Source organism: Netta rufina (assembly GCF_964035555.1).
Source record: "Netta rufina genome assembly, chromosome: 5".
Taxonomy (NCBI): Eukaryota; Metazoa; Chordata; class Aves; order Anseriformes; family Anatidae; genus Netta; species Netta rufina.
Genome location: NC_140128.1, coordinates 38,505,692 through 38,530,957, shown reverse-complemented (window position 1 = coordinate 38,530,957; position 25,266 = coordinate 38,505,692). Strand labels below are relative to the sequence as shown.

Here is a 25,266-nt window from a genome sequence, read left to right as displayed (position 1 = left end):
AGCAAAGTCAGGTTCAAAGTGTTTTCTCTTCACATCTAAATCTAAGATAAATGTTATTCATGCCACACTGTGCAAATATATCTGCAAGGACTTCAGCTCTAAAAATAGAAGTGGTAGGAAAGTAAGAACTAGTAATGAGTGTTATTACTGTTACCTTTGCCCAAGCAAAAAAAAATACTAAAATGCTTTGCAAAGCTAGTTGATGATACTTTCCTCTGCAGCAATTAGCCTCATAAAGGGTATCAACAGAACTCAGTAAGAAAAAAAACTTCAGCATGGTGTTGCTGTGATTATTACTTAAAGCACATACAGCAAACGGAGAGAATTTGTGGCAAAAGAATTGAGAATCACATTCTGAAATAAAAGAAATCTGGAAGTGGAGAGCAGCCAACATTCTCAACACATCAGACACTACAGTAAGTCTCACATTCAGTATGTTCCACTCGTAAGTGTTTAACCCCATCTTAGAGTGGGGCTATAATTTAGATATTATGAGAACCAAAGCTGCCTCTCCTCTCCAAGACCCTTGCAGACATTTCTGTTTAACAATGATCATTGGCTCAGACATATTTTTTGGCCAGAGCACAGAAGTGAGCCTGAATGTATCACATAATTAGGCAGGTTAGAAGAAATAACACTTTGGCTGGGACAGCAAGAAAGAGAAATAGCTGCCAGGAGGACCAATTAGCTAGCAAGCTGCCTAATATCACTCTGAACTTTTACTTATAGATGCAAACTGACTACTTGGCAAGTTTTCAGGAAAGGAACCTACCTCCCTGAAGCTACAGCAACCAACAAGCTTAAGTACTACCACTCCTTGAGGAAAAACCCTTTAATAATTTGCACTTTTCTTACTGCTGGGTGAGAACTACAGAAATAGTCCTTGGGTGGTAAAGTACAGTAAATGGTGCCAATTACACTTGAAGTACACAAGACTTTCATCACCAGTTATTCCAGCTCTCCCTCAACAGATTAAAGAATTGAACCTGCAGCAAGAATTAACTGCTGAAAAATCCCATGCACTACCTTGCCTTCTGAAGCTTTCCCTTAGAGGTACATTTAAGAGACTTAAAAAGAAGCAAAAGCTTTTTGACCAATGACAGGGGAATACGTCATTTTCATAAATGATATATATCTCTTATTTTCTAAGAAGCTGGACACGAAACATTTAAGTCACCATTGCTACCAAAAAGCTGCTGCCTGCCAGGGCCATGTGATTTATCACAACCAGATGGTGTGTTGTCAATAAAGGAGGGGCTGCTATCATTCCAGGGCTGAATAATTACCTTCCCTTTGAACCAAGGACAATGTTTTCAATAAAAACCCAAAGCTGTTTAATGCAACTTCCAGTCTGTCAGACTCCTACTGTGCAGCTCCAGGATTCATTAGACTCACAGAAGTGAAGGAGAACACTTGCTAAAAACATAGCACAATTCTCTCATGGAAGAAGACATTGATGGCATACAATTAAAAATAAACATAAAACCTAAAGAGGCATTTTGAATCATCTTTAAAAGATGTTCACATAGACTTTATCCATCACAAGTTTTACAAGGAAGTTAGCTGTTCTGCATTAAGTGGTCTACGACTTAGATGGCAATTTAAGTAAACCGTAGAAGATCATCACTGCTCTGGTGTGCAGTCCTTTCTGGCTCTGCAGTATTACATCTCTAAAGCAGAAATAGCAACACTTACTCTTTGAGGAAGACTAGTAAAGGTCCTGAAACACAAAACTAAAGGCCAGCTAGTAAAACAAGCTAAAAGGACCAACAGCTTTCCCTCTCTTCTAGACCAAACCACCACCAGACACATCTGGAAACACACCCCAACTCTACTTGAGTAACTCGGAGATCTGGACCTTGCAGTGTAATTAAGCAAGTTACAGTACAACCAAACAGTACCTTGACTTTGAGCAATGCAAGAGACTGGATGAATTTCATTACATACTAAATTGCCCCTAGAGCTTCAAACTCTGCCAAATAAAAAGCAGTAATTATCTGAACACTCAAAGCAGTCTGCTTCCAAGCCAAATCTTGACTTTTGGCTTCCCCTTCTTTCAACGGTACATATTTAATGAAGTGGTTAAGAAACACATCCTCTTTTCACAAGAGCAGAACATTTTGTTCATCTTGGAAAGCTAGAGTAAGTAACAGGCCTGGGAAATGAAAGGTGAACTGCAAGCCCAAGTTTGACCATTTCTAGGAACTGCATGTAACAGAACAGAATGGAAATGTTCACGTAGTTTTAATTCTAGGATGGCAAACAAAATATCTTGAAAGTGTTAGTGAAAGATGGCTTAGCCCAAGTCACTCCTGAGCAGTCCTCTAACCAAGATCAAATCAACATATTTTTATCATCTTACAGCAGTTGCCTAAACGATGCTACTCAGATTCTGTTTTACTTTACGTATGAAATACAGCCTTTGAAGACAGACCCACACACAAAAAAAGAGGAAAATAGAGAAGAAAAAATACCAAAACTGAAAAACACTGACGACTTTCCACACATCTCAACTGACTCACATTTCTGTACATCATCTCCAGTAACTAGTCTGTGGCTGATGGCTTACCACCCAGAAGACTATAACTAATCAAAAAGGGGGGAAAAAGACAAAAACACAAGATCTCTCACTCCTCTAAGAAGCAGTTATGTGCATGAACAAAAACCTTTGCAGGAAAAAAAGTTGTATCCTTCTATATATGAAGAGCCAAGGGGTGATTTTACCTTAGGATAGTAGGGTCTTGATTGGTCTTTATCAATGAATACATTCAATGGGGGCATAATACAGAGGCAAACACTAATAAGCTTCATAGAAACAGAGATATAGAATTACTTCTATGAAGACTTTAACTCTTCTCAGAGTTTGAGCATTACTTGTACCTGTGCATTAGTTTTTAACGAAAATTTTGCAGGCTACCTCAAAGACCACTCGAAGTTGTATGCCAACCCATACTGGGAATGCACAGATGCTCACAAGGTAAGGGCCACTGTTCATTTTCCAACACATGCTGGCTAAATAGTCTTACCTTGATAATGAATCATGTATAGTGTTCTTGTTTTGTACTATAGTGTTGTCTCAAGCTCTGCTGTATTACACACAGTCTACTAAAAAAATCTTCCGAGATCCCCGCCAGCTATAAAGCATTGGTGGTGCCACTGCTATTAAAGCTATTTTAATGGGAAAGTAATGAAAAGTTAAGTACATACCACATTGTCAGAAACAAAGCAAGCCAGTCAATCAAGCTAAAGGTAACTGAAGCAGTTTATTGTTATACAAAGAAAACGTTTTCAGAACTATCAATATTAATTAGTGCATGTTAGTTACAAAAGGACGCAAAGAAGCACAGGCTATGCATATGCTATGATAAGCTACTAATTATGTCATCACTTACACCAGGGCAGAACTGCATAAATATATGACTATATATAAAGACTATAAATGACTAAAGAAGTGATGCCAGTTTCTAATTAACACTATATTAAATAACTAACAACAAATATGTCTGAACAGTCTTGCTGTAGGTTTTGCTATGGCTTTCTTTCAGTTTGCACTGTATATTTCCTAATTAATCTGAATTTTCTAAAGCCAGTAACCAAATTAATCCATGTTATTAATTGAAACTCCCTGATCCTTCTTGCCACACAGTTGGCATGATATTTGTATTGAAATGTCACTAAATTAAACAAGAAAAACATATAACACAATGCAATTTTGCTAAGCTAAGTCCAGTGAACTTCAGTAGAGCTCTGGGGAGTTCAGACTTCTAAAAGCTCCACTGGTTTATGAAATCATAGGCACAAAAATAGAATTTTCAAAAAAAAAATTGAAATATTTTCAGCACTGTGATAAAGAACAGCCGATAACTCATTCTCAAAATTTGTCAATGTATTCTTCAAATCTCTCTCATTCAAAATATTATTCCAAAATAGGAACAACACAATTCTTTGGTACGGTACAGCCAAAAGACAGGATTATTTGTAATTTAATATGGAAACATTTCAGCTGTCATAATACCAGGATAATTCCTATGTAAGCCCGGCATTCAAGACACGCCATATATTTGTCACTGAAGCAAGTGCATTTTTTTGCCCTTATATATGGTCCATTGGATGATATGCTGCTCAGAACAGTACCCCCCTCCCACGCATTTGCTCTCATGTTACCAAAGAGATTACTGGCCCTCTGAATCTAGAGCTTGTAAATCAGACCATTTCTTTCCACAAGGCACCATACAGTCCTCTGGATTTCACAGCTGAAGGGACTCCAACAGCCTATTCTGGCTGTGAACAATTCAGAAAAAAAAAATATGCTCAAATTTGTAACCCCTTTAAAGAAAGATAGTAAGAACCATGGGGTTTGGAGCAGTAACCTTCACAAGGTTTAATGCTTGGGCTACAGTGCTGCTTTTTTTCTTGAATTGAAAAGCTGCCCTTTACTTCTATATAGATAAGAAAGAGACACACACCAGGGATAGGGAGCCATTAGCATCTCAGACTCCCTGTGTGATAATTAGAGGAAATGATTTGCTGACCTCAAGCAGTCTTTGAAGTCTGCAAAAGGAGTAGCCAAAGAAAAGGGAGGGATTATTCAGCACAATATACCATCCCTTAGGTCTGCCTCTGCAAAAAGTTTTGCTGCACTGATTCTTCTGTCAAAACCTAGAAATACCTGGGCTGCCAAAAAATGTGAAGTTACAGGCAGTGTTCGAGGACTGCAGAGAAGAAGAGTTTACATACCAGTGTTTTATCTTATCCTAATTGCTTTGCAGAAGCCTGAATAAACACTAAAAAACCCCTACAGATCTGTTTAAAGAATTCGGCATCATCCCGTTCACATTTACACTAACTTTTATTTTATGTAAACTAGGATGCAAACTAAAATGAATTGCTCACATTGCTTATTATCAGCAGCACACAGATTTTAAAGGTACATAAATTACCAAATACTAGATACGTATTGCTGTAAGTAATCTGAGTTAGCTATGTAAGAGAACCACATCCTCAAACATGCCAACAACTTGTATTTATTCCAAGAACTCAGTCTCAAGAAATGGGAAAGAATAATATAATCTTTACATTTCTATGCATATTAAAGAAATGTTTTTTAAAGACTTGTGAAAGTACTTTCTGCTGACAAACTTGCTGTTGCCACCAGGTTCCTTAAAGATTGCAAGAATACAAAAATCAAGTTTAGCCTGTATGTGCTTAATTATTTTTTCTTTTTCAGTAGTAACTACCATGTTATATTAAGTCAGAAATCACCCTAGAAATAGCATATGTCTACTTTTGCAGAGTGTTTTTCAACTTTTTCAAGTTCACACAATGGAGAAAAATACCCTACGTTTTTCCCTTATGTTCAGTGCAAACTCTTCACGGGAAATCCACCTAGATAGAAGCAGAAGAATGTCTTTGGTGAAGTATTGTCCATTGATTGTACATTGACCTTGTCCAAGGCAAAGAAAAACAAAAAATAAAACTCCTATTGCCTGCTGTGAATGTCTGTCAGAAACACACAAGCCCCATTCCACAGAAAGGAAAATTCAAGATAATAATCACACTATTAGTTCAGCAGATCCTTCAGCTAGTGTCAGAATGAAGCTAAGGAACGGCAGTATTGCCTGAAGCAAGTCAATTCTTTCTTCCACAGGTGAATCTAAAAAGTAATTTGTGAGTCACAGTGAAACATTTCACAAAAGTAGCATTTTTCCATGATTTTGTTATGTTTAGCAGTTCATTCATGTTTAACTACACTTTGTTAACTGACTCTTGTTACACAGCTGAAATTCACTGCATCCTAATAGTTATGATTTACAGACATCTTTATTTTGAATACAAAAAGCATAGGTTCAGATAGATCAATAGTTTTAAAGAATGTATTAAGGGCTATCACTCCAGAGCAAAGAAATTAAGTTTGTGTTGCCTGGGTACATGTAATTATCTATTTCTGTATATTAACTGCTGCAAGGCTCTGTGGGACTAGTATTAACGCTACTTACAAACAAGAAATGCATAGTCATGAAAATAACATTCGGACACTGCAAAGACAGCTGTAAATATCCCGCTTGACAGCTATTCTTGTGCCTTGCTGAGACAAAAGGGAAGAGAAATGTTTGCTGATCAGACTGTTCTTCTAATCATGATGCCTCTACAGTAAAGAGGAGAAAAACAGAAGAAACCTACAGTTTCAGGAAAAATTAACTTGCCAGGCTAATGGGATTCTAGAGAAAAGATATATAATTTTAAAACTTTTTCTTTTGGTACCTTGGACACCAGAACTTAAAACGCACATCTCTGCTCTTAAAACCTCATGAATAAGGCAAAGCATCAGTGAAGAAGAAGCAGAAGGAAACAGAATCAAACCTTTGTAGAACACAAATTGGTTGGCAGGCCTTTATGGCTAAAGTCGCCAAGAGAAAGAACATCAGGAACACATACAAACACCACATTTCTTTACAAGCTAAGGAATGTGCAAGCTTTGACAAAGCATGTTATATAAAGGATGTTTATAATCGACATCCATGGAGACAGTTCAGTAGCTTTACAACATAGCAACGAGTGCTAACTATATTTACCATCTGTTTTGTGCAGACTGTTTTCTACAATGGAAGCCAGTATCAAAGCTAATTATTCTTTAGGATTTTAAACAGCAACACAAGCAGGATGAGAAATGCTCTTGGCCTTCACAGTACAAGAGAAGATGATCAAGGGTATGGCCTCTTCATGCTTTTCAACCAGGAGGATGTGTTGCAAATAAATTGGTAGTCACCGAGGTTAAACTAACATTACTAACTGCCTTTACTCATTGTAAAACATCACGAAGACATGAAATACCATACAGAACCAGATGGACTATCACCTCTGGCTGAATATCTGCCATAAGAACAACCAGTCAGCCCACTTCCACGTCGCAAGACATCTATAATCGAAATGAAAGATACATTCAGTAAGGAACATGTATTCAATTTTAGCTTAAGTGTTAGAACAAAAGCGAGAGCATTCTAAGAAATCCTTTTATCTCCAAAGCTCACTTACAGTGGGACAATATAAAGTTTCTTCTGAACTGTCCACCTCAGAGAGGACAAAAGCTACTGTACTGCTGTATATTGCTAGTGGCATTGCTGCCATGCTACTGTTATGCTGGAGCTCATTCTACATCTATAGCACAGATGTTCTCTACTTATATTACAGCATTAGAAATAGTGTAAGCTACATTATTTTTCATCTGAAAGTACACAAAAAGCTGTACTGCACACCACCTTTTCCAAGGCACAGTGCTCAAGTTTAGTAGGTCCAATCTACACAGACAATGATGTAAAGAAAAAGGCACTAGAAACACTCCACATCAGATATCATTATTATAAGAAAAACACAAATGTGCATGGATTGTACAGGCCTCATTGCCACACGTTAACCTACATTCGAACCTGAAGGGAAGTCACTGCGCATTTACAACTAATTTAGAAAAAAATCTTTGTGATAGGATCTTCCAAAATTCCCCTATACCAGCCTTTGAACAACCCTTTAATCTTGCTGAGTATATCAAGAACTTGGATAATCTACGTGTTTTCCCCGTTGCCTCCTGCCTTTTTGTACAGATGCTGTTCTACCTGCTTCCCCTCTCAGACCCATTCCCCTCAGTGCCTCTGCTGCTGCTTCAGCAGAAATCAGTTCATCAGCTTCTGACCTTTTTCAGACCTGCAGGACACAACTTTAAAACACTGCTTCACCTAAAAGAGCTAGCCACCATTCAATACATTAATTTTGCTATTCAAGGTACACCTGTGTGATGCTTCTAGGAGATTATAAAACTTTACACTAAGAAGAATTTAGACAGATAACTGAAGCGGCTCATCTATCCTGTTACAAATTTAACCTGAACTGCTCCTTTTGCAAATAATTTCAGTACCTCTCATCTTTCAAATGTCCTTTTTCCTTCTGTAAGCAATAAGACCACTGCTGATACTGAGGGCATCTCAAATAGGTCTCTTGAGCTAAGACTTTGTGATATTTGAGAAAAATCAAAAAACAAGAAGAGAGACAATGACAATGTAAAATGAACAAATGAATCCAAGACTTCGTTTTGTGTAACAGTTCTAGCAGTGAAGTTGCACAGTAAGCATACTCTGTACCACGTGGCTGCCAAGGACTATTTTCTTTGCTGAGATTTAACAGAGTAGACAATCTCAAATGTGGTTTTGACTTTCACAAAATTGAACTTGTAAAATAATCAAGCTTCACTGTGTCCAGATAAACAGCAAAGCTATTCTTTCCATGTGAATTAAAAAGTACAAGAACAGTCTTCAGGGAAAAGACTCCCAGTGGAATAGTTTGTGGAGTTTTAGGGAGAGGGCATTACTTCTCAACAGTATGAACATTTAGTCTGAGAATATACTTATTTAGCCATTAAGGCAGATCTAAGGCAGCCATAAACATTGGAATACTGTCTTCTGGCCAAGCTGAACAGAAATCAGCTCCACAAAGAAATGATATCAGGAGCATTACGAAACAGGTTCCACATGCTTGAGATAATAACAACATGAAGTTGTTTCATCCTATATAAAGTAAGCTCTTACCAGTAACTGATAATGTAAAATACTATGAAAAGAACATTCTTGTGTTAGCGCTTACTCTGAAAATCCAGGAAAAACTGGTGGACAGATCACTTCTACTGACAGTCTGTTGGTAGAAGGATCAATCAAGGTATAAGGAGAGTGAACAGAAGAGTCCCAAATACCTATTTTTTCCCCAGGGGTACTAGATGGGACACCATGCAATGGAGCACAGTAGATGTGTATAGCCAATAAATTCATCTAATAATCAAAGCTATGGCCTGCAAATCTGCCACCGCGTCAGAGCCATGTCTACTTGTGTGTCTGTTACAGCAGCCATAACTGTCCTACTCCAGGACACTCAGATTTACTCTAAAAGTCTGCAACACTTTCAACAGAAACAGTGGTGAGCATTCCCATGTTAGTAAGTTGTATTTGGCAAGCAGCTCCTGGTAGCCTGCCACCTGGAACTGCACCGAGGTGGAAGAGTAGGCTTTGTGCCTGAAAAGGCCCAAACCCTGGAGGCCTCGTCTCTGCTGTGACTTTTATAGACTTGCTTTTCCTGTGCTGCTATATTTTCCAAGGATCCTAGAGAGATCAAAGCTCTGCATATAAAATCCACAACCGTCTCTGCAATGCCAGGTCCTGAACAAAAAAAGCAACTTTTAAATAATACAGCAATGACCCTAGAAAAGAATTTATTCACGAAGGATCAAAGTTACTCAGTGTTCTGCTTCCAGCTCTTGGTATAGTTACTCTGTGAACGTATCACATCTGTTTGCACAGATGACTTAGTTCTGAAGATGTTAGTAGCAGGGTAAATGAGTTCTCCACTAGCCATTCAGGGCCTGATTTGTGTAACACATTTATACAATACAAAGTTGACTAGTAGGAAGGCCAGCTTGGAAGTCTGAAAAAGCTTCACAACAATTTTACTATTGTTGTTGATGTTTTTAAACCCCAAACAGTAGCCATAAATGAACAGCTAAGAACCCTTAGGAACTGCTAGCCAACATGAGCATGAGAAGCGCTACTGTTCTGTAATGTATTTCCCCCGTGCAAACAGCCTTGCACCTGCAACTTTTTCACTAAGCAACAGTTGGGTAACAACCTGCTTGTTAATACAAGCTTATCCATGGTAGCAAGAAACTCTACAGGTTTATTTATCTTGTTCTTCACAAGTCAATTCATCCTCAGATGAACCCTACTTTTGAACTTACACAGCAGAACCTGAATGATCTCCACATTGTCTCAAATCACTACATTGGCTCTTAAAACACATTAATTGGCATGAATGTTTTCCAGCCAGCTCCTCCCTTCAAAGATTAAATCTGTACTATCTAATAACATTTCTTAATTCTGGGACATTAGCAAACATCTGTACACCAGTAGGAGTTTAAGTACACATCTTAGATTGTCCAGATTGTTCATGTTTGGCAATCTGCAGCAGATCAACTACCATGAAGTGAAATGGCATGAGTTGACATGGTGCCAGTCACATTTTACATCAAAACTTCAGAAAATAGGTGAAGATGGCATTTCAACTGGTCTGTCAGACCCGACATAATTTAATATACCCACTGACAGAAAGGCTGTCAGTTACAGGTATGTTTCCAAAGAAGCTAGAACCATTTACATTATGTGCACTTCACAGATTGAAGTTTTCCATATCTATACATTACATACACTGTAACAGCAGTAAATTTTATTTATTCATATATATACATACACACACACTTTTCTATGTAGAAAATTGCTGCAGTTTCAAGGACTGTTGATAGACAGTGGTGCTTATGCAAGGACTATTGATAGACAGCGGAGCTTATGCAGGTCATTCGGGTATTTAAAAACAAAAAACCTCTGCTCTAGTAAATTATGTGTCATACTGTGAACCATGAGCTCAATTTTGCACTAGCCTAAAGAGCACGCATCACCTTGTTCAGGGTTACTTCTGTTCAAATGCTTTATTTTGACATTCATTCTAAGAAACATTTTTGTCACACTGCTGCTGACAATATATGCTAGTGAGCTGCTGCCCAGTATTTTCTCCTTTCGCAGTATGAGCTGTATACTAGAAATGTACTGTAGAAGTGTGGCACCTCAAGTGTTAGAGAGGAAAAAGATAGCCATGCATTTCATGTCAAATGTAGTTGACAAAATAAAGTGAAATTACTTCAGCAAAGCCACATTCCTAGTTATATTTCTGCTGTTAGAGATCAGTGTTTAGGCTACGCAGATAGAGAATGACAGCTTGCACCTGAACAGAAATAGCACGAACTGGAACATTATTAGAACAAAGCGTGTGTACAGTTATAAAGCTTTACAAGCCCTTGTACAAACACCACCCACAATGTTGATTAAAGTCCAGAAGAAGAGGCACTGAAGAATTCTCACATTCCAATGCAAAACACAAAGGGTACAGCTCTCTTAGTGTCTGTAAACAGTCTTCAAAGCACCAAGGCTGAAGGATTTCTCCTTCCTAGCCCAGGTTAAAGCAATTTTTCTGGAGGCTTGCCATGCACTGTGGGAGGGAGCAAGGGATGCAGCAACAAGCTGGATTTAAAAGATCCCCAGCTGGAAGCACAAATACAGAGAGTGATGTTTAAAACTGTCAGTCCCCTGGAGAGAAGCAGGAAACTCTCTTTATGACCCCCAGAGTATTTGTTTTTCCAACAGTTTCCCAGCTCAGCTTGAGATTCTCAAGGGCAGCAACAAAAAAAGTTCTCACTTTGCTCAAATTAGTTTTGACTGGTCCCCGGGTTCCCAAGGTGATAATTTAACACCTCATTAACAAGTGCATTATTGGAGGAAATTCAAATGAACCGATTTTAATGCTAATTGAATGTTTTCAACCTCAGCCTGCACAAGGAGTATTTATTCCCCTTTTGAGTAGAACAGCAGCCACTGCTTCTATTTGCACATCTACTGCTAGCAATGACAAGGGACAAACTTCATTTACAAATATACTGTAAACAACGTAAAATTCTATACCAAGTTATATAGGGTCAACTGTTCTTTCATGACTACTTACTTTTTATATTTGCATATACTTATGGCTGATCTTCAGAAGGAAAAGAAGATTATTTATTTTCACAGAATACCTGACTTGAAGAAACCTACTGGTGAGGCAGCTGAGTTAACTATAGAGGTCATATGTTCACTTGAGAGCCTGATTAACCACACAGAGGTTAGAACACTAATTGCAGTCTCTTCTCCCCTAGAATTTACGCAGACCAGGCTTAGTTCTGTTTCCAAGATGCTTCTCCCAGTGCATATTAACAGTATAACAATGACCCAACCTTCTGAACTGGTGTTAGGCTCGGTTCTCTGCCAACACAGCTGTGCATCCTTATTCCTGTTGGCTATAATTGGTTTAACTACCTCTTCTGATTTAACTCACTCGAGTTTATTCCATGCAGCAATGGCAAGATTAGAAATCAACTTTTTTTTTTTAGACTTAAAATTGACCAGATATACTACAAGCTTTTCATTTCTGAGGTGCTAAGATGTCAAATCCCTATCCAGCTATGTGCAGTTAACTGCCTAACCTTCAAAAATCAGTTGTTTCTGACAGTTTAGCAGCTAAGACAAATATGCAACTTTCACCTCCATTGCCTGCACCATTAGAGCTATGCAGGATAACAAACCTTAATTTCTGTACAGTGCTGCAGCCAATGTTCAAACAAATTTGAAGTGTCATCTTGTGCCCCGCCTCTCCACTACTAATTCTATACATGCTATTTTACTATTGCACTGATTGAGTGTGGGATATTTCTCTCCTGAAAATGAGACAGTCAACAGTAAGCTTGTTATAAGCATCAATGTACATATTTACTATTATTAAGTTAATGCCCATGGACACGGAAGGAAGTAGATCACCTATTTTACAAGCTATTATCAAATGCAGCTTTAGATCAAACTTAAAGCACTCCTAGATTTAATGCTCACCTTCAGCTTTTAATACACCGGAAAGCAAACTAAGTTTCATCTCTGAAGGAGGTTAACCAGTCCCTAGACCGGTTTCATCTTGCATGTTTTGATTTGCCCATGTCTCAGTCTGGTTACTTTATGATTTTTTCCCATTTGCCCCCAGCAATGTTATCAGGGCAACGAACAGGCTGGGTCCTGAACACCAACAATACAAGCAGAACCCCATTTGCACAGAAGATACTGCTAGCTCTTATGCAAGTGGCAGAATGGAGCCGACCAACCTGCCTGTCCCACTGAGTTTGTAACAGTGAAAAATCCAGCTTTCAACTCAAATCAAACAACAGAGGCTGAAAAATTCATCAAGGCAAATTAAGTACTTAATATCATAAAACCTAACAATGTCTAATTTACCAGGACAAGCATCGAGCTGGGTCATTTTCCCCACAGTCAATTTAAATAACCCGAACAGCACATGAACGGTAACAATCAAGCAGCCCTCTGCTACACATTTCCAGAGCCCCATTCAAGGAATCAATTTTGTCATCCTTGCGTATACTGACTGTGACCCTCAAAAAGCTGCTTATTTTGTCTTTTTTTAATTACTATTATTGTTAAGAAAGCCTGTTCATCTATAAAACCATCTACAGTTCATTCATCTTTGTGACTGAAAACAGAGAAAGAAAGCATCCACTGAACTGCTGACAAGCTTCTGCAACACTTGCCTGTTCAGCTATATTGACTTTGAAGTGGAGAACCAGCTCAAAAAATTCACTCTTGTTGAAAGAATGAACAGTAGAAGGGCTGAGGTTGGTAGGGACCTCTGAAGATCATGTAGTCCAGCCCCCCTTTTTGGGCAACCTGTTCCAGTGCACTGTCACCCTCACAGTAAAGAAGTGCCCTCAAAGAAGTCTTCCCCATCTCTTCTCTTCACACTAGTCTACTACATATCAAAGTCAAATGCGATGATATGTGAGTTATCCATGTATACTGTCACTGGAGAGTTCCCTGAAGACATGCTGTGTGCCCAAGACGTTCACCACACTTGAGAATGGTTCTGCTGAAGAAGTTCACAAATTGATCACAAATCATGTATACTTTGTTCAAGACCATACAATGGTCTTCAAGCCAAGTAAGTGCAAGAGAAGTAATGCCACGCAAAACAGGAGAAACATACAACACTGAACTAATAGCGTAGAGGACTTTCAGAAGCAGTACTGGAAGTATCAATACCAAGAACCCATGAGATGGCTCTGCCATCGCTTCAGCTGTTGAACTGTTTTTTGTAGTCTGGGGCAAGCAACATACTTGTATTCGTGTATAAATATGTTCCCATATCTGTCTTCAGAGAGACTGAGGTTTGCTAGTCACTTACATGCATCAACAGCACCTAGAATTACCAGAGCAGTTTGAACAGAAATCACGACACAAGAGGCCACTGTCCCAGTCCAGGTGGCACTCTGGCATGCTATCAGTCCTACATTCTCTGAGAACAGCCACTTAGTTTTTCATAGCATCTGTATTTTGTCTGTGCTGCCTCTTACAAATACCTTACTTAGTCACTGGCAGCTTGCTAGAAAGATCTGAAAGTAGATATTTTTCTTTTATAGTTATGTAAAGTTTTAGTAACTACAGTGCTTTACACTTTAAGGTCAGAGCCTCCACATATTTCACTAGATTCAGAAATAGTGTAAAATGAAGAAATTTAAAAGAAATACTTTATTATTTCAAATTAATACATAAAAAATCTTTTGTCCTCAAACGAATTACTTCCTACTACTTACTCTTCACCTACAGACCATCTCAATCCGGTACCACAGTTTCCAGAGGCTTGATGTCATGGAGAAAGGTTACTTTTATGAGTAGTATGTGGTGAAAAGAAACAAGTAGACAAAGTAGCCACAAAGACTGTTTTCAAGCAAGCATTCCTGAGGTCATTAAAAGAGTTAGCTGTGAATCAACACAGTGTTGGGAGCTAGCTGATGTCTACTGTTCTGACTCCAGCTCCAACTCCTGTGCCATTGGAAAATCATTGTCCTTGCTTAGTTTACTTTCATCCATTAGTTCAGCTTGACTAATTTGAAAGCAGTAAAGTTTTTGTAATACTTGGTTGATTCAGAGCTGCTTACCAGTGACCCAGCTTAACACTATTTCTCTGCTTGTTTGCCTTCCACATTTAACACCTCTCACCAGCACTACTCTACTTTAGACTTACTTGTGGTCAAACAGATTGCAGACAGCAGTCCTTCAAAGCCCCACCCCGTAATTCCACAGAATCAAGAGATGTTTTTCAGCGAAAGCCCTTAAACAAGGAAAAGATTTGGTCATGCTGTCACTAAGCAGCTGCTCAATTCACACAATTACACTTCAGTCGACTTCATCTGAAGAAAATGCCTATGAAGTACTACTGCCTTAAAGTCTCTAAGAAATTTAAAAAAAAAAAAAACATGACCGGGAAACAGAACAGCACAAAAAAAAGGAACAGAAAAATGCTTTCAGGCAGGGATCATCCTAGGAAGTGCCTAGATTAGCTGAAGGATGGTTAGATAATTAAGACAGACTGTAAGACTTCCACGATAGCTGTAGCTGAGAAACCCTGACTATGAGTAGATGGGACTTTGGCTTTGCATTTCGGCTTTCTTGTAGAGAAAAAACAAACAATAAAATTCACACAAATGTGAAATGCAGAGGCTTCTTTGAAATGACACAGCTTTCAAACACTAAAAATACTTTTTTTTTTTTAACAGAAAGAATGGCTAGGACTTCGGGTACTCCTTAGCACCAAACTTGTATATAGCTTGACATGCATATTGAGAACATAACAAAAAGGCCTTTTGAGTTTAAGGCATTTTTTGCCAGATTGGTTCCTGATCTGGTTCTCTTTTCAGCTGAGATGGATTTTGATGTCGGAATAGCAGGAGAAAAGCCTGGAGTGGAAGTTGCTTCCATTCTCACAGCTTGAATGCGCATTACATTGCAGCTTCAGAAAGGGGCAAAAATGCCTTAGTTTTCAAGCCTTAGTTTGTAACTGGTTTCTGTTTGGAATATTCACATTCCTTCTTCCCACTTCATTAAGCAAAACAGATATTGGAAGAAACCCAAAACAAGCAACGCTTGAGTAGACCACAAACTCTTGGCAAATCTTTAGCTAGAAAGAGCTCTGTCATTTTTAAGAAGATGGCAAGACCCAGCTCTCTGGCACAACTTTTCATGTAGTTTGAAGCTTGGTTAATATCTGTTCTGAGGGCACTGCTGGGGACAACTCTTGGCAGGTACAGGTAACTCACAGCAACTAAATGGTAGCACAGACACAAGCTGCTGCCTGGCTGTACTTGCCTCATGAATGACTTCTCTATTGAGCAACCACCAACACCTATTGCTGCCACTAAGCCTCTTCTCAGATAATGTAAGCAAATCAAATGAAATCTGCTATAACAGTAGAGTTCTTAATTATTTGTGCAAACTTTTTCACTGTTGGAGTTATCTGTCAGGTTAGTTGGTCAGGTGACCCATGTTCAAAAGTGAATACAGTTCTTCAGTATACACCACCACCTCGTGGCCAGATGCCTGAAACTCCTATAATACATTAAGGCACTTGAATTGTAAAAGCATCTGAAACAAAAAACGTGGAGAAATCCTCAGCAAACTACTGACTTTGAAACTCAAGACTTAGACAGATTTCCCCTTTCTTATTTCCATCTTGAGAAAGTAAACCTGAATCAAGAAATCTGAATGTGCCTTCCCCAGTGTATTACTTCCTATAGCTCAAGTGAAAAGCAATTTCAAACGCATCCTCATATTTACTTTAACCAAGGTGCAAGCATCAAGTTATACGAGAAATGAAAATAAAAAACATAGCTTTCAGAGTATTTTGTTGTGTATTTTACAGTCTTAGTTACTGTAGTGGACAATCTAAAAAGACGGGCAAATAACAAAGGACAGAAGAATAGGAAGAGCAAAGAGGAGACCTAGAAAAGCTAGGCAGAACAAAAGTCAGTTAAAGACAATACTGTCTCGTGAAACACTAAGATGACTTACCTGTATATATTAATTCTTTATATCTTTATTAGGTTGATTTGCCAAGCAAGATCTTAAATTGTTTTGTCGCTCCAAAGACTCAAAGTCTACATGAAGCAACAGATAATTATGAATGTGTACACTGAATGAGTTATCTGTCAAAGCAGTGTAGAGGTTCTGTTTGGTGTCCCCCTTCTACATGTTTAGTGTTCGAAAGACTCACCAAAAGTTGTACCATCTTCACCCATAATGCACTTCATGGAGGTGATGATTTGCTCTACAACAGGAGGTGACAACGATGTTGCATACACAGCACTGTGAGAGTACGTCCTGAGGTAATCAATCAGCTCCTAGTAAAACACAAGAGGCCATCAGACATTGCTTTCCCAGCACTCAAGAGAAATGCTTTAACCACACAGTAAAATGAGCCACTACTACAACGAACCTCTTCCAGAATGTCCTAGAAGAGAACAGGTCACTCAAGGATTTATTTTATAAGTAATAAGCAGTTGAAGTGCAAACAGTAGACACATGACAACCCATAATTATGTCACAGAGCAAGAATATCCATTGATCAAAAACAAATGTCTATGACAGACTTGTTTAGCTAACAATACCAGCATTAGATTGCGAGAAGGTGTTTGCATTACTCAAGCTGTGTGCAAGGCCATGTTTCAAGAGTGTTTATTGTAACAGTGGGAATATAAAACAAGTGAAATAGTAGGGAGCAGGATCTATGAGTACTTGCGTATCATGCTCAATATAATTGTTTCCCCACAAGTCACCAAACAGGGCACAGGTCACAAAATACTTTCTCCTATTTACCAGCACAATATAAATTACATCTCCTGCTTTATTTAAGAGTGCAGGAACCTCAGACTACCACTCCTGCACTTCCCAGATAAATGCACCTTCTAGATTTGTTGGAGGATAAACACAGGTCATATGGGAACAAAGTACAAACATACCATAGATCTAGGCTGCTTGTTGTTTAACTGTAACAAAACCTCTGTAATAGCTAGACCACTCCCGTGAAGTATCATAAAAAACAGTACAAATGCCAGGACAGATTCTGCCATCATAAAATTAATAAGGTTGATAGCATAATAACTGTTATAGCATAATAACTGAACGTATTATAAAAATGTGGAAATACTCCATTTCGTATTGCTGTCTGCATGGAATTGGAGTTAAATAAAAGGAAGTTGTAAAGGGATTTTGAAAAAAAAACAGGTAGGAAGATTTAAGGCCTCTTATTTCTGAAGCAATCTCTTAAACACAGTTCCTAAAATACAGCCATGAAGGACTCCTGGCTGCTTCACTTTACACCAAGGGAGTTAATCCCACTGGCTCACTGCCTTGGAAAAAGAATAATATGGTGCTTTGTTCTGGGGAAGATGTCAGAGTCATTTTAGTCCAACTGCAGTAAACTATTAAAGAGGAGCATCTGCAAGTCCCATATCCATTTGGATGGACTAAAGTAATTGTCACTATTAGCATCTAAAAAATTACTGTCCTGAAAGGGAAATGGTAGAGGACATAAGAAATGGCAAGGATAAGAAAGGGGACACATCTAGCAGTGTACACAACCCCTCGCAAAAGGAGGAGTTTGACAACTGGCAACACTTTCTAGCAGAACGTGACTATAGAGGAGGATCCAAAAGCAGTGTCTTTTTCATAAGGAAACTGTTCAAATCCAGAGGGAACCAAATCCACCAGGCTGAGCTAAGAAGGGGATTTTCCACCAGATGAGCTGAAGAACTTTAGCTTCTGGCATTCTTCCTGCTAGCCTCATTAGAAGTAATGTTGAGAAATCCCTGCTTCCTGGTTCCTAACACTTCCTAAAAAGAATTTACACCCCGATTGAACGTTCTGCAAACTGAGCTCATCACTGACCACGTGGGATCTATAAAATAAAGGCATTTTATTAGCCTCTTCCGCATTGCAGTCTTTCACTATAGTAGACAGCATGTAAAATTATGAAACAAATGGATGGTCATGGCAACTTGAGAAAGAAATCAATGTTGAAATGCTTAGTGAAGCAATCCACCATCAGCCTGAAACAGCCAGGACATTTCCAGCGTTTTACCTTCTTGCCCCCAATGTATCCTCCAGCAGCTCCAAAGCTTTTGGTGAATGTCCCCATCATAACATCCACATCTTCAGGATTGAGTCCAAAATAATCCACTACACCCCGGCCATTGGGACCCAGGGCACCTATACTGTGAGCCTCATCAAGGTACAGATAGGACTTGTACTTCTTCTTAAGGGCAATCACTTCAGGTAAACGGACTATGGATCCCTCCATACTGTTGAGAAACAGAAATTTATTTTAAGTTGATTTAATGGTTGGGACCTCTTTCTACAGCCCCAAATCACTAAACTTGCATTTTTTTTCCCCACTCTCATTAACTGTGATCACATAAGAATGGCTATACATGTTTTTATTCTGCAGAGAAATTAAAAATACATGCTCTTTGCACCTAGTGCCCAGGTAACTATATTCTACTAGTTTATTCAGTATGTCAGTATCCTAGAGAGGTTCAATGGTAGCAGCAACAGTAAGTTAGAGGCAAAGGAATGTGTTCAGTGATTATTTTATGAAGATAACCTTTTTACTTCCACCCTCATGTCAGTATTCTGATCTGCTGTCTTATTTACCTATTATTTTTAAGTCTAAGAGCTGCCTAGGATTTCAAAGACAACACTCCAAAACACCCCATTTTGTGCTGAAAGCCACCATGATTTAAACGCTTAACACAGCTAAACCTACTCATACTCCTACTCATTCAGAAAAAAACATTCAATTTGCGTAATTCCATCCACTAGCATCATCTAGTGAGCACAGAAAGAATGGAATGGACAAGCGAATTAAGATCTCAGCTCTGATATAAATAATCAGTTTAGATCAGCTTCTACAATCTGATCAAGATGTGGGCAACACTGTGACAACATCATGTGTAGCTACAGTATTAGCAACACAAAGTCCAGGATGTGAAATATATATACCTCAACTTAAATCTCACATGAGATTCATGAAATAACTATAAAGTGATTAACATTGTTTGATTTGACAAAGGAACTCAAATACTAAGCAACTAGATCTCATGGGGAGGGTCTTAGGAATATAAAGAATAGTTTGTACCTGTATATTCCTTCCACCAAGATAAGGATTTTTTTCCAGGGCCTCCGTGTACGAGGTTGCCCATGCACAATAGCATCTTTGAGCAGCTTCTCCAGGCTTTGCATATCTGCACCAGAAATTACTGTTAAATGGTACCAAACAGCTATTGGCTTGAACTTTGACTATGACTAAAGACAGCAATACCACAGAAACACAAATTGGTCCAGTGGGGAGGATGGACCATACATAAGTCAATAAGCATGAACTTCATCTAGCTGCAGGTCTATATATGAGATTAAAGGGAATGGGTGACTATGAACTGCAAAGAAGAATTTGACCATCCCGAGTTGAAAGTACAAAGCAGCAAGACAGGGGGAGGGTGAGAGGAAAAGAGGAAAAAAAGGCATTTAGTTGTTAGGAAGAGAGAAAGCAATTTATGGGGCAAGAGTGTCCTTGTGGATAGAAATAAGTCAAAGAAAAACAAGTTCAAGGATAATCAAAGAAAGATAAGTAGAAGATAGACCAAAGTGCAGAACAAGGAGAACTAGTGTACTTTTACATCACTTCTGTTTAGAAGCTGAAAAGACTACACATGTGGAACAGGAAAATATTAAAAAAACAGAAAGGGAGAAAAAAGGAAGAGCCAGCGTAGGGATGATGACAGTGCTCAGCATATCAGAAACTACATGGCAACTAACAGCACCTTCTGTCTAATCTGAAACCTTATTAACTTCAGCTAAAAACACTTCATATAATCCAAGGAGACCTGACAGAGTGATGCGTGCAAATACATACACCTGAAATCAATCCTGGAAAGGAGGGGGCAGGGGAAGCACTGAGGAAGGAATGGAGATGGGTGTAATCCAACCACAGTAGTTAAAATGTTGAGTAATAGATAGAAACACTAGGACATGAAAAAGAGCACGAGCAATCATGAAAAGATGATTGGTAAACTAGAGCAGGTGTAGCAGCAAGAGCAGCTTATGATCTAGAACTAGAGTAGGAATTAGAAAAATAGTTCAAGTTACTGTTGGAAGATAGATAGTGTTTCGGAAAAGATGAAGTCAACGGTCTCCAACATATCTCTCAAAGAAGAAAGGATGAAAGAAATGATGAGTTTAGTGCAGTTATAGAGAACATTAGAATAAAATACTTCTGCTCTAATCTCTCAAAGAAGGGAGGTCTGAGAACCAGGTCTGACCTTAATAAACAGGACAAACTGCAGAATGAGGTAAGAAAAAAATGAAAACAATTTCTAAGAACTGCATGAATGAAGCCAGTAACATCTCAGCGAAATGCAATGAATTAAAGCAGGATAGAATATAAAAAGGGGTAGTACTGAGAACACATGCAGCTTATTGCTTGCATTTGCCTTCTGATTCTGATGTGTAACTCCATTCTCTTTCAAAGATCCACGCCATCTATAAAGTTTCTAAAACATCCCATAGTCTCATCATTACTAGTTTGTATCCCATGCCCACAAACTATCTATTCCTCCATACAATACCAGAGCCTCTAAATCCCTCACAGAATGCATTTGTCACAGGTGTTCTCTAAATTGCTAGAACTGGACACAACATTCAGAAGTATGCTTAAACAAATGCAGAAGCTGAACACAAAGTTTTTATGATCTTGCCCAGCAATTAAGCAATGCTGCGATCAAGGCTAATGATAAACCAAAAAAATAAAGCATTACCAGTACACTCTACGCTTTAAGGAAAACTCTTCAAACAACAGAGAAAAAGAAGAACACAAAAGAAACAAGAAAAATAGTAGAAGATTCACTATCAAGTAGGACAAAGAAAAAAAAAGAATTACAGAAACCCAAGCTTTCCTATCTCCACCAGAGGTTTCAAAGCAAGTCATCATGATCTCAGAGAACGATAATATTAAAAGAGAAGCTAAAGAATGAAGGTAGTGGCTTTATGGATTAAGGAGAAGCCAGTACTTCTTTCACTAAGAACAGAAAGAACCTTATTTTTAAATCTGAGAATAGAATTATTCTAAATCTCTCCTTTGGAGAAGGCTGAAACTAGCAAAATGACAATTTTTAAGTATTCATTTCCAAAATACACAAAACAAGTAATCCAGTTAAATAAATCTATGCTTCACGACCTGGAACACCCTTTGTAACTACATTGTACGAACACATAGCTGTCAAGCTTAACATTTGTATTCTTAACGTTTTATCCTTTGGTGAAAAACTTCCCTAATTCCGCAAATTGTAATTTAGACCGCTACAAGACCGCATTACTATACACGTATGACATAGACTGTTAGATGAGTCTGTGCTGAGCTATCAAAGTATCAAGAAGCCATGCTAGAGCAATACTGCCCCTAAACTGCCAAAGAGCAAAATGTTCCTTTTCACATGCAGAGATGTAAGCCAGTACAGCTTCATGATAAAAGTGATACTAGTTGATACATGGGGAATTTTCAATCCACTATGATTAAACAGTATGTAGCAGCAGTCTTCTTAGCTTTCAGGTAACCAGCAATTGATTTCCTGCATGAAATTTTATTTCCAACTACTAGAAGATAAGACAGATATGATCCATAGCCCCTGCAGAAAGGCAGAGTCCACCGTTTTATACTTACTGTTGTGCTTAAAGATTCGAATAGTTGCTCCTGACAGTCTTGCTCCGAGCACTAGTGATGCATGATTCAGTTCATCACTCAAAATTAGACAGCCCTAAATTAGAAGGAGAAAAAGGAAGATATTAGAAAGGTTATGTTTTGTAGTCAAGCATACACCATTCAGATCTGAACTGCACATAAGTCATTTAAGAACAAAAAAAACACAAAAGAAATCCAACATAAATGTAGCTGGTTCAGGCAAGACTGCCAAAGAAACAATTTGCAGCCTTAGTACGGCAAATGAAAATACACTACTGTTATTACTTAAACAATTTCTTAAATTTCATTACCCAGAAAACCTGCAGCTGAGCATTCCTGAATGCTTTATGATGACTATTAGTACTCATCTTCCTACACAGCCAGGTAAAACAGGGAGCAGAGCAGCTTGCCACAGTTCACTTGGCAAGACTACAGCGGTGCTAAGAAACAAAATCCAGGGCAATGAGTTCCTAGGTTAATGACTTTATCACTAAGTTGCACTGTTTCTTACATTCAGAAGTAACCACTGCCTAAACCTGTGTTCAGAGTGGTTACAAAAAAAAACCCTAATTTTCTTTAATGCCCAGAATTATCAAGTACTTTGTAGACTGAGGTGATGTACAAGAGACAGTAACAGGAAAGCAGAAGTAAAGAGAAATTCCAAAGTTTTCTGAAGCCCTTAAAGATTACATTTATTATTTTTCCAAAAAAGGGAATATATATTCTTGAAAGGATATCTTAATTGGATATGTTTTCAGAGCAGCAACAATTACAGATCAATAGTTGATAAAATGCCTACAGCTACAGCTGATCAATGCCTACAAAACAGCTGATCAATGCCTAGAATTACAAAATGTGGCAGCACAGAGAACAGAAGTCTTTCCCAGGAATTGCATTAAATCTTAAGTGTTCCAACTGCTGTTACAAGAAAGGTTCACCCTGCATATTTTGGAGACTTTAACATATGCAGCATGGAAATCTCCAACTACTGTTTGCTCTTTGGCACAGGACAAGGGTATGCATACTACATCACAGGGTTTTGCTGTTAAACACAACTATAACAGCTGAATAAACCAGTACTAGCACCCTTCTTAAATGGTAAGTAGTAGGAAAAAAATTATAGATTAAGAAAAGGAGACGAGATTAATATTCTAGAAGAGGCTTCTCCACAAGTACCGATATGAGTGGTTGGTAGAGAAAGAAAATACAAGTTGTTGAGTAGCCCTTTTTTGGCCCTCTATAGCAGAAGGACATTCAATTAGACCAAAAATAAATAAAACTGAAGCAGAAGTAAAGAATCTAATAGTTCATGCTTCTCAAGAAAAGGCAAAGTATCAAAGAAATCACTGGTTCCGTACAGCAATAGCTGATGATCATACCTAAAACAGAGGAGTGATGCTACCACAATAAGGCTTTGGCTGCATTTATCAGCCAACTTACGTTTGAGAGAGTAGCTAGGTGACTATGACTAACACTGATTGGGGATTACACTACAGGTATCAAGACAAATACATGCTAGTGAAGATCCTATCACTTGTGTTCTACAAAGCAGAAATGAAAAAATGTGGCTTTTGCTTCAGTTACCACAAAGTGCTATAAAAATGAATTGTGGAACTCAGACCTGAGGACTTAATTTCAAACTGACTATACACGGAAGGTAATTTGGTTGCTTTCTTAACAACCAAAGCAAGATCCTTCAAGCACCGTTGCTTTACCTCTGCTATCTAGCCTCTGTCAGTCCCAAGCTATGATGCAAAGCTCTGTGCTAAAGGCAGTACAGTATGCTATTACTAGCTAGTTACTCTAACAAGATTAATGACACTTACTTCAAATTAGGCAAGTTTTGTAGCCTAGCATTCCCTCACAATTTAATGACTTCTGACTATATAATCCTTAAGTCCCACATTATCTGTTGTCTACACTCAGTGTACTTGGCAGTGACTGTACGAGGCAGCTGACAACTTGGCTGTTTACAGTGAGTGGGTCTCCTGCTGAAGACCACCAGGTGCAGAAAGGCCTGGTTTTAGTGATGCTTTACCAGTGCTGAAATACAACTTCCAATGTATACCAATTATACCTCTTTTCAACATCTGCTTAGTAGAAGCTACTGTTGACAGGGCATAGTGAACAAAGCCTGGGTGATGCTGATGAAACTTTTGAGTTCTTTTTGTTGACCAGATTACGGGGGTTGAGTCGAATCCTAGAATTGTCAAGTCATATTTGTTGCTATTAAGAGTGGATTACATAGCAACATAAACCACATATATAAGGATTCTAAAGATCAAAAACAGAACCCGTGGTCCAGTAACACATACACAAATAACTTTATTGCAATGGCTTGTGTTTTACACTAATTAGTAAGTTGTAATATAATTGCCCAGATAGGATTCAAATAATAATTAGTTTCAAGTTGTATTAGTGACTGTCAAAGAAACATCTCTTGGCTAAATGATGTTGTCATTACTGATTATATTTGTAATAAGTAATATGTAATAAACCTCCAAGAATTCATGTTCAAAGTAATTTTGTACCTCAAAAATCTATCTAGGGCATACAGAAAGACACAAACAGTCGTGAGATGACAGCCCAAGAGTTTAATCAAGCACAGGAGTCCCTCAGCTTTGTTTTGCTGACTAACAAAGCATTGAAAAAACAGGCTATGCACACCCAGCCAATCATGTGCTGGGTGGTGCCAGAACTCAATATTTGATTTATGTGAGTTTTTATTTGCAGACAATGAAGAAATCAAAATTGCAGCAAGGAGCAATGTTGGGCAGCCAAATGAAAAAGCATTTAGTGAATGTTCTAAACCATTAAATGGTTCATTTGATGGGAACTCTTTTCTTCAGAAGAGAACATTTTCTGTCTGGAGTATTCACTTGAGTATAAGGGCATTTCTAAGGTTATGAGGCAAAAACCTACTACTTTAAATAAAGTGCACAAAAACTGTGTAGGCTTATTACTAACAGTGCAGATTGTTGTAACCATCTGAGTATGAAAAGAGCTGGATTATTAAACATGCAAGTTATGTGC

At 38.3% G+C, this 25,266-nt stretch overlaps 1 protein-coding gene across 1 annotated transcript in view; it reads right to left on the bottom strand.

Moving 5' to 3' along the window:
* Nucleotides 1-25,266, bottom strand: part of SPTLC2 (serine palmitoyltransferase long chain base subunit 2) — a 68,628-nt gene that overhangs the window by 21,589 nt on the left and 21,773 nt on the right. The window contains exons 6-9 of the mRNA XM_084287409.1: nt 22,216-22,309; nt 19,639-19,744; nt 18,583-18,802; nt 16,717-16,843 (exon numbers count right to left, since the gene is read on the bottom strand). Coding sequence (XP_084143535.1) covers nt 16,717-16,843; nt 18,583-18,802; nt 19,639-19,744; nt 22,216-22,309 — 547 coding nt within the window. The remainder of the gene's footprint in view (nt 1-16,716; nt 16,844-18,582; nt 18,803-19,638; nt 19,745-22,215; nt 22,310-25,266) is intronic.